General features: G+C 35.4%; 1 protein-coding gene across 4 annotated transcripts in view; it reads right to left on the reverse strand.

Moving 5' to 3' along the window:
* The window catches only part of DICER1 (dicer 1, ribonuclease III), a 64,105-nt gene that overhangs the window by 30,574 nt on the left and 18,436 nt on the right, over nt 1-15,095 (reverse strand). For 2 of the 4 annotated variants that reach the window (XM_038139246.1, XM_038139244.1), the window contains exons 3-10: nt 14,401-14,501; nt 9,756-9,948; nt 8,682-8,844; nt 8,157-8,287; nt 7,115-7,249; nt 6,208-6,368; nt 4,798-4,966; nt 2,246-2,718 (exon numbers count right to left, since the gene is read on the reverse strand). In XM_038139246.1, coding sequence (XP_037995174.1) covers nt 2,246-2,718; nt 4,798-4,966; nt 6,208-6,368; nt 7,115-7,249; nt 8,157-8,287; nt 8,682-8,844; nt 9,756-9,899 — 1,376 coding nt within the window. In that variant the 5' untranslated portion in view covers nt 9,900-9,948; nt 14,401-14,501. The remainder of the gene's footprint in view (nt 1-2,245; nt 2,719-4,797; nt 4,967-6,207; nt 6,369-7,114; nt 7,250-8,156; nt 8,288-8,681; nt 8,845-9,755; nt 9,949-14,400; nt 14,502-15,095) is intronic. The other 2 variants (XM_038139247.1, XM_038139245.1) reach the window with 1 other exon arrangement.

Genomic DNA, 15,095 nt, shown 5'->3' on the forward strand with positions numbered 1-15,095 from the left:
ACGGGCATACAGCTTGCCATCCTTAGGGAAACAGACTAGAAGGACCCTCTTGTGCTGAAGTGCAAATGTGGTTTGTTAATTCAAGGCCAAATGGAGTTACATTTCTGTATGCAGTCTAGGCTCTTGAGACAGACAGTCTAAGAAAGTATGGGTTAAAAAAATATTTCTGTCCAGTTATTATTTCTTTTTCAACATGGCATTTCTGTGAGGTCATACAAATTGAGTACCTACTAAACATCTCAAACATTCTTACATCAGATTACTTGTATAGAAATGGACAGTAAAAAGCATCTGAATAAACACTTCATTGCAAATCTTCGCCAAGTTCCTGAGAAACATATAGGACTTCAAACTTGTGACTAAAAAAACCTATTTGTGGTAGGTAACAGGTGGTGTTTTTCAAACAGATAACTTCTGCTTTTCAAACTTCTGTTTTCAAACCCTTCTCTTAAGGGAGCTAAGAGGTACTTACAATGCAAATGGAAGGGAACTGGGCTTTAGAAAATGTCTTCTATTCTGAAAAGAAGCTTATAGGCACCAGAACTGTACTGTATACATCAACTTAAACACTGAGTGAGCCACTCCACCAACTGAGTGCAATAAAGACAGAAAGCAGAACTCATGCCATGAATTTTGCCCTTCTTTAATCATCCTAGATTTCATAAAATGGTATTCTAAATACTATCACAATAACTGTGTTTTAAGAAAAATTATACTTCTGTTTTAACTCAGTTCCATTACTGGAAGTAGCTGTGACACATTAATTCAAACACTCAAGACTTTCTCATTCGGTAGAGTCTTTCCCCTATATATAGCCTAGGTGTAGCTATCATCAGCAGAGGCCCTTGAAATCAAATGCACTCTGCTGAAGAAGGCCTACAGTGAGCTTCTCCACCAAAGGCTTCCAGTCTGAGGGTCAATACAGTATCAGGTGTTCTGAAATCAGGTGCTACATGAGGTAAAGGAGCATTTTGAGAGTCTGGCAGCTAGCTTTCAGAAGGGGATAAAAAGTTACATATAGTTTTATATTTTGCCACCAATAACCTTTACTAAAGGTGCCTAAAGCTCAAAGATGGTAGAATTTGATCACCTATTTAATCTAGACTCTGTATTCTGTCAGGTTCAACAGCAGTTAGGATATAGTATAGTGTACAAATCACAGAATACAAGTATGAATGCACAGTGGAAAACCAGTATGATTTAAATCACATTCATAACTGAACAGAGAAGAAAAAAAGTTTTCAGAATTCTGTTCATTTCATGTAGGGCAATGAAATACTCATTTCAGCTCAGCAAAAGACTGTTAATGTCATTTCTTCAGGACTTATTAACAGAATATGTTCATTATGCTGAACAGCTTGGTTTGCCTCATACTGCAGATTTATGTGAACATATTTAAAATGCAAAAAAGGGAAAAGAGGAAAGACAAAGTTGACATAGACAAGTCTGCAGATCAAAGGATATGTTATTAACTCAAACAAAAATGAACCAACAGAGGGGTCAGATTTAGAGGTACCCAGAATGCAATGAACACCTGGCACAGGACATTTGCTACACTATCAGATGAACCTATGCAAAACCAAAACCGATTTGCGGCAAACGGCTTTTAACATTTAAGTGTTATACATAACTAACATGTATCATATTCAAGAATAGGAACTGATAAGGAGCTACAATACTGCCAGTTGGCAAATACTGCTACATTCATATTTTTCTTGGTGGAGACTTTAAGAAAGCACTCAGTGTTTGACTAAATAGGTGCTTTATAAACATCAACCATGAAAGTAGTACTGGTAAATCTTGAGAGAGATATTTGTGCAAGGGTAAATTTGATTTTCCCTAGACTTGGATCATATAATATTGTGATTTAGTAGGGTAATGGTAAGGCTTCCAGAAATATTGAACTCAGTAGGCTAGAGAAGTTTCCAACATCCACTGAAACTATAAATCTAAAGACCAATTACAACACATATATATATATGCTTATTTTACAGTTTTAGTACAGTATTTAACATTTTGCCTTATAAAGGAATCAAATTAAAAACTCAGGTCTGAAACAAGTCCTTGAGTACAATTTCTCTTCTCGTATGCTTTAGAAATATTCCATATGATCTCCTAAACCAACTTGATGAATAGAGTTCTGAAAATATAAGGCAATCCCCTATATATTCATGATATGAACATCCTGGCAGCTAAGTCTGCCTTTTCCTTCAGAATATTTTCTTTTTTAAATAAAAAGCTTTACCTATTTAGAACAACTGCTGTGTATCTTCTTTCCACAAAAATAATTCCACATAAAATATTAGTAAAGGGAGATGGGAAATTAGTCTCTGGCTTCTCTTTCTCCTCAATTTCTTCATCCTCATCATCATCTTCAGAATCACTCCAAGATACGTAATTATCCTGATTCCTATTGTTATACCATTCAACACTTTCAAACTGCTGCCGTTCATATGGTTTGTATTTGCGCAAGATTTCAAGCAGCTTTATTACTTTTGGGGTCACAAATTTCAGGTCAAGTGAGGCAGGCGAGAAGTGCTCTTCACAGAGTGCATGTATTTTCCTTAGGAAAGTGTCTGTAAACAATAAAAATTTCCTGTGCAGCTCCTCTTGTTCATGTTTGATATACTTCTGCAGCTCTCTCACCATCATCCCAGCTACCTTATCTGCACACCACGGTCCCAGAACAACCAACACAGCTCGACAGTCTGACAATATCTACAACAAATGAATTCAAGTATCAGTTCAAAGAGTACATTCATGAACTATTCATTTAAGACTAGGGGCTTTTTTTCTCTTACAGCACAGTCTTTGTAAGGATTATGGCAATTTTTCTACTTTAAAAAAATGCAGAACTCTGCTTTTCTTATTTAGATGACCTTGGGAAATTTGGTGTTTCTAATGGAGCAAGTTCCCCCTCCACCCCCTTAAATTATTACCAATCAACTTCAAACTGTACATTTCTGAATTTCCAAAAAACCCCAAACTTAATCAAAATTTTGTCATTTTGCAGAACTGCAATTTGAAATTTATATTAAAAAGAAGAATACTTTTTGAAGCAGCTAGATAAACAAAGCAAAAATTCTTATCTTTACTACATAACACAGAACTAATAAACAGTTTACTGGGCATTTTTACTTTATTTACTACTAACAGCTGGCAGGGTTTCAGAAGTATATAACCAGAAAATTGCACTGTGGCCTTAAGGTAGCCTTAGGAAGTCTATCCTAGGAAAAACAGAACACAGTACATGTGGGTGGAATAGTAAAAAGAGAAGACTATATCCTATTAATAGAAAACAGAATAGGCATTAGAGTACCATCATAATCTTATGAGAAGTTTTTCCTCCGGAAGAGTGAAGTTGTCAGACAACAAACTAGGAATTCAGAAATGGGGTACCCTGATGACACTATTAAAAGGACTTGTCGTTTGGATGCCCTATATTGTACCAGAAGAACTACAATGGTACCGTAACAGGATGCTGGTTTTCAGCTGCTGCTTTAATTTCTCTTCCTTCTTCCCTTCTGTGAGGCAATAAAGAACAGGCTACCATTCTCTTGATGCTATCCTATCCTCTGTGGAGTTTATTAGTTCTAAGACTTAAGGGCAAAACTATCTAGACTAGTTGTAACTGCAATACAGAGCCTTAATACTCTACACTGCCAAGACATAAAGCACCTCAGTCTGAAACTCATTTCTTTTCTTAATATGGACGTCTCCATCTTCTTGGAGAGCTACTGGTTTAGAACAAGCACAGAGGGTTACAGGCTTTAGATGTAGAGCAGTTAATCCACTATTCTGGACTCTGCAAGTCATGAAGATCGCCTCCAGCCAGCATTCCTCATGTATTTAAGCCTATTATGGTTTAAGTTCAGCACAAAAGTAACCAGGACTTCCACTTCCCATGTTCTGTGAAAGCGGCCTTATCTTTCCCTCTGGCACAAATAATATTTTATAGACAGTGTCAGAGTCTTCAGTTTCTGAGACTGCTTAAGGAAACTGGAATATTTTGGGCTGAAGAAAGAAATATGTTCTCCAAATTTCTCATGGACTATTACAGGAATAGTCACAGTAGTGACCACTACTGACTTCTTGTTCAAAGACTTACATCCCTACACAGCTGTAATTTAGCAGGCAATTCCAAACCAGGAAGGCCAAGCAGGGTTAAGAAAGGTACCTGGACCCCCTGTGTGAAAGGTGCCTGCTAAACACTCCACACCCTCTGGATCATCCTCTGCCAAAGGTCAGGACAACAAAGGGGCAAAACCAGAGAAATTCAAGCAAGACTTGAGATTCAAATTCCATTCCAGCAAGGTGTGACACTAGTCCAACACTGTTCTAAGATAAATTACAGGCACTGTACATCTCTGGCTGGAATTTTTGCCTAAATTCTTCCTTTATTAACTTTTAATACAATAGGGAACAGTCTAAATTCTTCCTGAAGCATTATTTCCTCTTCTGTACTGAATTATTCAGAGGTCATAGGGGATTGTGAAAATATCAGATTCTTGACTTCAGAGATAAGGACCTACAACATCAGGGTGCAGAACTGTGTTAGTGCTTTAAGCAAATCTGAATCTCAAACTAAATGGAATTCTAATCAATGCCTGACATTGAAGCCCCAGTCATTTATGAAAACAACTGCATGTTAATGAACACAAAAATCAGAAGTCTTTTTGCTTCAGATAATCAAGGATGGCTAGCTAAGGAGGTTCCAGTTATGTAACATACATGGCAAAGAAATACAGTAGTAAGATTTCTATTCCCCAGGTTTCTCACATTTCTTGATATTCTTACCTGCTTTGAAATTAAGGTAGGATCTCTTTCTTTTGAATGTACAGATATGTTGCAGTCATTTAGAAAAGCAAGTGCTTCATCCAATTCCTTTAACAATCTTCCATACAACCCACTTTTGTCAGTATATGGTCCACAGTCTACAACAATCTCACATGGCTGAGAAGTATATCTTAATGAGGGCAAAGATCAAGTTAAACACAGCTTCTGAAAGCCAGAGCTACTTCAGCTCTTAAGGTTATACAGCAAACACAACAGCAACATGACATGTATTCAAGAACACTTCTTTTCCCACCATAAATCAATAATTATTAAAAATTATACAGTTAAACACTTCAGAAAAACCTCCACCTCCCAAAATACTGAAATACTTAATTCTAGATACTGTTCTAATACACTCCTAAAAAGAAGGCAAATATTGCTATTCTCATTTTAAATACTGGAAAATTTAAGCAAATTCTAAATACTTCATCAAAATCTTCACTAGTTTTTCAATAGTGAACTCTCTTGCTATACAAAAGAAAATCAATCTATATAATGTAAATTTATGTCTCTAAATACATTTACACAAGTAAAGTAATTATTATTCTTGAATGGCAGCATGAAATTCCTAAAAGGAAATGGTTCAAAGATAAGTTAAAAAAAAATCAATTTAAAACATTTATGCATGGACAGAACACCTGTTCCATAACTTCTAACCTTTATTTGAAACTCAACAATACAGTACAGGTGGTAGAAGGAAACATGCTACATAGCAATAATTTCACCCTACTTTTCCCTACAAGAAGTCATTGCATTATCATCACCTTTAGTTTAAACAACACACACAGGATTCTAGATTCTGTAACTCAATTGCTCTGTTTTTTTAAGTATTTATTACCTCCTCTCATCTCCCTCTATCTTTCATTAGCCTTTAAAACCCAGGCTATGCATTTGGGGGAAAAGGAAAAAAAAACAAAAGGCAAGATCTCTTGCATTAAGAGCACTTTGTACTGTGGATGCTGCCACATTTTCCTAAATAGTGACATTATAGAATACACTGGATGTGAAACAGTTACACTCTACACAAAAGAGTGCCTTTCAAAAGTTCACAAGTATTTAGTGAAATGTCAGATCTGTAGCTTGGTGGTGTGTTGAGGGTTTTTTTTTGTTGTTTTGGATTGGGTTCTTTTGTTAGAGGATTTGTTTTGTTGCATCTTTTGCTTTGTTTTTTAATAACAGAAAAATCTCTCCCTACCAAGGTGAATCAGCCTTTATGCTCAAAAGCCATTTAACATTCTATCTCCACCCTACATGGAATACCAGCATCATATACACACAAACTTCTCTAAAATTTAGAAGACTAAATATTTATTCCTCTATCCAAAACAAAAATGCAGGCATCAATATACCAACAATCATTATAAAACACACCTGTCCAAGACCACCAAATCAGTTGCAGTTTCAGCATTGCTCTTCAAAATTTTCTCCAGTTTCTGGATCTTCTCCTCTAACTCAGCAGGATCACATTTCCCATTTAAAATGGAAGCTGTTAATCCCAAAATTCGAGGACATGATGGATAATCCTCACAGATCTGTGAAATAAAATCATATTAAATTATTTACAAAAGGTATCCTGTTAAATCTACCTGCAAATTTATGATGCTTAGGCTGGAAACTTTTATTTCAATAGCAGGTGTTGCAAAAGGAACCAAACTTTAAATTAATATTTTCTGTTCTACTGACTGGCAGTTAAACAGCCATCACATTTAGGTAAGTATTTACAACATGGAAAAATGGAAACAGTTAGCATTAAACAGAATGTTCTTGTCACACTTACAATACATAACATACTTCCACGTCATATAAAAAGGCACATACACTTTAAAAAAGATTTGGAAAGATACTTATTATGCAGGTATCTCTCACTTATAAGCCAGAAACAACATGGAGCCAATAATAGTCTGGAAAGAGCCCCAGTAACACCTTTAGAGATCAGCATTTTTAAAAACAATAAAAGCTGATTAGCATATCCCATTCCCTAACTCATATTTTATTGATGAATTTTAAACCTAATTCAATAAATTTAGCTTCTCTGTTAAAGACAGATTTGTCTTTAATCCCCACTGTAAAATACAGTAAATACATTATTCATCTACCACATAGTATCACTGAAGTCTTAATATAGTAATTTCACAGTCCCAGGACCATGCTAACATTGGTTCCACTAATATCTTTTTGGTAGCAACAGTTGCCTTAAATGGTTTCCAATTCTCCAGCTCTCCCCCACTCATTTTTCTTCCTCAACTAAGTATATTAAACATTCATGCAAAAAATGCACCTTCATAATTTCACGGTATGGATGATCCTGGATTGCAAGATGGCACTCATCAAACACCAGAAGATTAATATTTGACAGGGATAAATACTCATTTCTCAAAACAGTCAAAGCAACATGACATGTCATAACCAGAACCTAGATTCAAAGGAAAAAAATGTCAGTACAGGGAAAGTACAAGCTATCAGAGGTCAAGGTGAAGGAGGAAAAGTTTTCTGCAGGTCTTGTAAGACAGCATTGGCAAATATCAATCCCTATTGATATATCTACACTAGGTATGGACAAAAGAGACTAAGACATTCTCTACTGGAGAAAGCCATCTCTCTGAATGGGGGTGTATTTATGCATATGTCTGTATCTCTCCAGGCCCATGCCTAGTTGAAAAACAAATGCAACAGACAATCTCAACAGCAACTAGACCACACAGAATAATTATCATTAAATAATCCTAATAAATTAAATTAGTGTCCTTGTATCATCATGTTTCCGGCAAGAAAGATAGCTCTTCATAAGCTCTTAACTATTTTTGCAGCTGTAACATAAGCAGGACATTATCAGAAATATCTTTATAAAGAAAACTTATTTCTTGTACACTAACACATAAAAATTGAGTTTGTTGATAGAATTATGTAGCTTTTACACTCACTTTGAACTTCACAATGTATAGTAACACTTTCTTCTGTCAGCGTTCCTCAGACATATTCCATAAAGCATTACTAATGCTTTTACCAGAAAGTAAACCCCAAAACCCTAACATTTAATAAAATTTTAATAGCATTTAAAGTACACTATGCACACTCAAAATTTCTTCTGCAATCAACATAACGAACAAGTCAGGGAGATTGAAAACAAAGGACTTAGAGGATGGCTTTTTAAAAACAACCTGAAAACACCTACATATATTTGCCTCAAAATTAACATACAAATAATACCAATATGCTGGATTTCTTTTTAAAAAAGACTGAATGCATAATTGGAAGGAATCACTTTTGATCCGACCTAACTCTCTGTAAGCTTTGCTTATAGTTTTTAATTAATACATTACCTGATGCTTAGAGAATTCCTGACTCCATTTCTCTTTTGTCCATGATTCAGTTATCTCCAAACTTGAATACTCTCCCACTTTAAGGTCTGAATGTGTCCTGACAGCTGACACTTGTTGAGCAACTTGATTCGCTTAAGGAAAACAAAAATCTCATTCGCATCAAGGTCTTCTCATACTTTAATTTATAAGATGTGTCATATAACCTAGCACCACATTTCATAATGTGTTCTTTAGCTTAGACTAACGTGAAACCAATTGCCCCTATGCAGAACCCCTTCAAGGAAACAGACTGCTAACTAAATTGCACTTCAGATTCAAGGTCTTAACTTTAAACTAGAAAACAGAACATGTTATATATATAAACAGATTACATAAACCAACAATGAAACAAAATATGAAAGGCATCACATCCTTGCTGTTGAAGGCTTTACACAGAAGTTTCTCCCAACTTTGCTTTCAAAGAACTTCTGTTACAGAATATCCCAAGGAAGTATTAGCAGTGTGTTTAGGAACACTTCCTCTTACCCGAGTTGACCAAGAACACAGTTCTTTTTCCATTTTTGTTGAAATCTCCCCTGATCTGATAGGACAGCTCTTTAGTGAGTAGTACTGCAATAAAAGTCTTCCCTGAGCCAGTGTTTAAGCAGACTATTGTATTATGATCCAAAGCTGCTTCAAGCAGTTCAACCTAGGTTAAAAAAATAAGAACGTCCTTACTTGCAGTAATGCTGTGAAAAAGCAGACCAAAAAAATAACAAAAGTGATAAATAAACTAATGACAAGTACAGATCAAAAGTATCGCTTGAAATCTTTCAAGTGCCATATAATTAACATGTCTCTTTCATAACAATGAAATCTCACAATCCTTCAAAAATACTAACACACTACATATAGCCCAGCTTTTAAATCTAAAATCCTTCAGCACCACAATCTGCTCTCAGGCAGCTTTCTGAACGTATCTTTTTAATAGATGATTCTGTTGCTATATACATGGTATGAAGAAAGAAACTGCAGCTTTTAAATCTAATTGCACACATCAATTCAGCCCAATAAGCAAGTAGACTAGCTGAAGGTGATCCAAGTTTCTCAGTAATGCTAACAAAATGCCTCCGGGCACCTCTGCAGTGCAAAGAGAACTGGTATTCTAGAACTCAGTTTTCCTTAAAGAGAAAAATTAAGAATACCCTTATGGGGTCTCTGACTTTAGAGGGCTGCTTTGACCAGGGTGTGAACCAAAAATCAAAATTAATAAACCACGTGGAAGACAAAGTGAGAGGTTGAAGGAGACATGACGTATGCATACAATTCAGAGGCACAGTTTATTTGTCCCTAGCAGCATTCTGCAGAGTGTGGCAAGAGAACACTCAGCTTAAAAGTTATTCTGCTCATTAGAGTAAACTTAAAAGAGGGAAGGGGGGATATAACAAATGTCAAACAAAGTCAAACTAAAGAATTAGCTCCCAACAGGTGGAGCTGAGACAGACATGTCCTGACAGTCTCTCACGCCACATTCACCACTTGCTCTTGTTCTTTTTCCATTAATTAATGGATTTAATTGTACTTTTTTTGATGTTACTGTATCAGTAATATCACTAGTACCTGATATTTTCTTGGCGTGTAAATGTTATCATGAATTGCTTCTTGTTGCCATGGTAGTCCAAAAAATGGACCCATTGGGGAGGAAGCAGGGGTCATGAGCTGCAGTCCTGCCATGCTGAGGGATTGCAAAGCAGGGCTTTTCATTCATTCATCCAGTGTTTCTTTCATTGCATTTTTGTTCCAGCACAGCCTACTATGAGAAGAAAATGAAATGGTATTAGATACACTTGCAATTCCAAGCAACAAGAGAAAATTTTTATCAAGAAAAGAACATTACTTGATTTCACTTAGAGAAGTGCTTCTTCTCATATTATTTTCACCAGAAAATGTTAATTTTAAATTTACAGGCACTTATCCACTTGAAGATGTATGCTTATCAAAGTATCCCAGAAATTCAAAAGGAGCTGTACTTTACAGGACAATGCTCATTACAGGCATTTGGATTTACACGCATACATTTTAATATGAAGTTCCATTTATGGTCTGATAGAATTTCACTTTAAATTTAAGCTTTAAAAAGTAAAGCTGCCTTAGCTTTATTTCAGGAAAGAAAAACACTGAAATTTACAGCACAGGCACAAGTATCAGATTTTCCATTTTTCTTTCCAACCAAAAAGGCCTTTGACAAATTAAAGCTTTAAATACACAGGAATTTTATTCTAATTGCTAGGAAAAGAACAGAAACTACACAAGAATGTCAGTATTTTCAAATCATCGGATTCTGATTAGATTATATTTTAAGAACTAGCAGAAGCATTATAGACAATTGCTGATGACTCCGGTAAGGATTAATAGAGAATGGAATCCTTACCAAGTTAACCACCAACTTCTCTAAAGACACTGTAATTCATAAACAAAGCATACCTGGGCTGGGCTTGCATGAGACACAAGATATTTGAAAGAACATATAGGGAGAGGGAATTTAAGCAAAGTCAGGTAAAAAGAAAAAGTCATCCTTCCAAATCAATGTTTCTTTCTGCTACACTAAGGTTTCCTAGTCCTGGCCCTCATTTCTGTGATTTGTATTGGAAGTATATAACATCTGACAAGATCAATGTCAGCACTATTATGGGAGTAAGCCAGAATAACGCAGTAATTGTATCATTCTAGAGTCTCTATTTCAATAGCAAGGAAAAATACCAAGTTCTTCAATAAAAGAAAAGCAGAACAGCATCATCTAGAAATAAAAAGGGAAAGAACACATCTACTTGAAGAACAGATTTTAAATTGAAAACATTTGAGATGTAAGCACATATGTTCAGAATCTGTGGATAGAAAACTGAACATGAGCTAACTGAAACTAGCTAACAGTGAAGTATAACATAAAGCCAAACTAGTCCTGCTCAGCCAGTGTTGGGTGATACAGATACTTGCTAAGATGCTCCGTCTTTGTCCACTGCATTATTTTGAAATCTGACAGAACAAGAAACTGTAAAAACTTGCTGAAGCTGAACTTGGAGTAAGAAACACCTGAAACAAATTATACTTCCTGTGACTCTAGACTAGTTATGGAAGCTGGATAAGGCTCAAGCTTACTTGTTCTACCTAAATAATACTGAAAGTTCCAGTTACATGGTCACCAGTCTTGAGAGTTTTAAGAGCAGAATTCATAACCTAGTGTCCTTATTTTAACGCACATTTATATGAACAGATCATGAACTGCAGAGCTAAAATTAACCCCTTATTCCATCATTTAAATAACTGTTTTTCAGAAAAATATACCATGTTGGAAATTAAGTCAATGACATGCAATAGCAATTTTCTCCAGTCTTCAATAAGTCTGGAACTGTGGTGTAGGTTTTTCAGTCACATGACTATATCCAATTTGAAGCCATCCCCTGGCACACAAAGGTTTAATTCAAGGTTTATTGCACTATGGAATACAAGCCAAACCAACCAGAGGCTTCACCTGGAATGAGATATCCTGGATCCACTCCTGCTTGGGCAGCTTAAAACATTTATGGAATGGCACTAAGGTACACAGAGAAGAGAGTAGTGCCCTGGGGATGCAACTTCCAAGTTTTTACCACCATTTGTGAGCATGGTTTGTGCTGTATTCACAAGTTAATGCAAAAATATAATCATGTCCAATTAACAACAAAAATTTCTTACTGCCATTTGCAGTGTATTTAATTTGTTTTCTATACTGATTTGTAAATTTGTACCTAATATAATTCTTGTGATACAAACAATATTTCTGATACTTTAGGATTTCATCTTTGTCCTGGAATGTCTAATTTATCCTCTAAAAACACTCTCAACATCAGATGAAACAAGTTAGCCTCAAGAGGTAAAAATAATCCACTTACTCCAAAGGAAATAAACCACAATTTATAAAAAGATATTAATAGAACCTTGCTGCTTGAAAATTCTCTTACATGAACACTTCAAGAGTCTGAATGCAGTTTCTTTATAGCACTTTCTATGTTCAAAGTGCTACATGAAATATTAACTTGCTGAACGATCTAACACAGGGGATTCTTACTTGGGTAAAGGAGGACCAAATAAAAAGAAAAAATGTAAAATATTACAAATAAGAAATACAGAGTAGAAAATGAATGTAAATCTTAATATACAAAATGTAAAATGTCACTGAGAATGTTCCATACCAACTTACACTGTAAGCATTCACAGACAAGAACTGGTTTTGCATCAATTTAGGTGAACTTGCAATATTTCTATGTTGTCTAGTTTCTAAGCTTTCTTTTAAAAGAAGTGTACTTTTTAAAAGGATTTGACTTTTTCAGTGACAGCCCAGAAGAGCACACTACTTCTCCCAGAAAAAGAAGCGTATTTTGTTAATATTACTCCTTCAACTTTAGTTCTCTCAAGAGAACTTAAAAATCCCAAACCAAACACTCTCAGTTTTATGTGCCAAAAAAAAGAAGTCCAAAACTCAAACAACTGCCAATATTACTCTGTAAGATTAATCAGGAATCTCTTTTATATTATGCTCTCTTTAACACAGAACACATCTTATGAGACATTCTTTCTCTCTCATCCTTCAAAGATATTTATCCCATGCACTGCCTAACAGCAATTTTTACATTTGGTCTTACAATATTCTTAAATGAAAAAAAACAAGAATGTATTTCAGATGTGCTCCTTTCCAAGAAGGGAATGCATAGATGCTTACAAAGCTCAAATATAAGTATTCCTTTAAGGACCATCTTCCCTGCTTTCCCTAGCACAATCAGAAATACACTTTCTGAACATTCATTTTGACTATAAGAATTCTATTTTTTCTATTCTTCTGATACATAACCAGTCACACATAGGTCTTTAATAGGCCTACCAAGGCATACCAGCACAACAACAGCTGCTTTCTGCTGTCCAGGAAAAGTTTTGTTACAGAGCTTATTAAAACAAAAGTTAAATTGAGGCTCTACATTTGGATTAGCTGATTCTGAAGCACCTCTACAAGCACTTCAACAGTTAACAGGTGAAATTCCTGGCAGACACCTCCTAAATGTCTGCTTGTAGGAGAGAAATGGAGTACAACATGACCCTTAGCAGACTCAGAAAATCCCTTAAGTCCTTCATGAAGTGTTCAGTATGACCAAACCTGGACTTGGGGCAAAAGCCTAATAAACACTTTGTGCTGCCATCAGTGCACCGCAACCAACGGAGCCAGCAAGTCATCATTCACATAGAAGTTGTGCTGCTGCACACTGAACAGTCAAATGCAAAAGGATTATGCCAATATTTATCAGCATAACACACACAGGCTGCAGGGCATTTACAAGTAAAGCAGTACAATGTAAACACAAAAATCAGTCTTGTAGCACATCTCTAGTGATACCAGTGCAGGAGGCATTCAGAATAAACATTCAGAAAGGGGATGTTTCTGCTTTAAAGAATATAGACCTGCAGACAGATTCTGGAACAAACTTTCATTTTTTAAAATGATGTGTACAAGGCCAGTGCAACAATCCTAACTATGCAGCTGCTTAATCAGCAGTGTAGAACTGGTGCTATGCAGACTCCTTTCACCTCCATAACACAATCACAAAAGATAAAACATGAAGTATATGGATCTAAGATGCAAGGCAAGGTGAGCACAGCAGAACTAAACTCATTTTTGTCTTCCCTATGTTATCAAAGCACATTTTTCTGCTATGTAGTTTTAATCAGATAGTCTCTTGCCCTATTTTTGCTGAACTCATATTTCAAACTGAAGCATACTATTGAAACTAAGACCTCAATTTACCTGTCATTTCTTTTCCTTACCATTTACTTTGTTTCTCCTATCTGGAACAACACATGAATTCAATTCTAATACTAATCTCTTGTGCCAACTCTTTTTTTTTTTAAGCTGATCATATTTCACCAACACAACCACATTTGAATAGAAGATCCACTAGAAAAGCACATACACATCCTCATAAAAAACTGACTAGATTTCTAATCGTATTCAGCTTCATAAGAAGTATCAGGGCAAGAGTTTATCATTAAACTTCTATGAATAAAATGAAGTAGCTACTTTCATTTTTCTTTCCAAAGAAATTCAGTCAATTTCTATAAACTCACATATGGAAGTTACTTTACTCTATGGTTCTGAAGCATCTTTAAATATAAAACAGGAGAACACAGAGCAGTGATACATCAAAACCTGCTTCTCCCATACCACAAAGCACAGTCTTACCGTTTTAATTTCCGCAGTCTCTGTGTTTATGCTTCCTGAACTGCATTTTGACATCATGATATCAGCTTGTAGAGTAATCACATAATTTGTAAGCCTTGACTCTTAAAAAAAACAAGAACAAAAACCTATGAACTATAAAAATTATTTGAAAAGGGAACTACAATAGCAAGATTAATAGGAGTGATTCAGTTGCTTAAAAACATTTATATGTGTTCAGCCTACAAGACAATCTGCTGACAGAAGCAAACCATTTAGGTTCACTCTGAACATGATTTTAGTTTACTATCAGAACCTAAAATTTAAAAGATAATTAAATTTAAATGTGCACATACTTCCCCAGTCCCATTTCGAGGTTACTTTCATTAATTACTAGCTCATGTGGGAAATACATGAGTAGAGTGATCCAGTTTTGCTATGTTTGCATAATTGTACTGCTTTTTCCATTCACATGCATTTTCACTTTGAGTTAAGACACTAAAAAAAAAATCAGAGTTCAAGCTTCTTTAAGCTACTTCAACTTAAAACTGGAAGAAATACAGTCAACTCATGAAAAAGCAACACCCATTTCTCTCGATGTACACCAGCCTTTTTAGTAAAATAAAAACATACTGCACACTTAAGATGGTGATTTAACCATAAAAGTAAAATTCAGAAAGATACAAATTCATGACAGTGAATTTCTAGCTATATTAGCC

This window comes from Motacilla alba, chromosome 5 (assembly GCF_015832195.1).
Source record: "Motacilla alba alba isolate MOTALB_02 chromosome 5, Motacilla_alba_V1.0_pri, whole genome shotgun sequence".
In the NCBI taxonomy this organism is placed as follows: domain Eukaryota; kingdom Metazoa; phylum Chordata; class Aves; order Passeriformes; family Motacillidae; genus Motacilla; species Motacilla alba.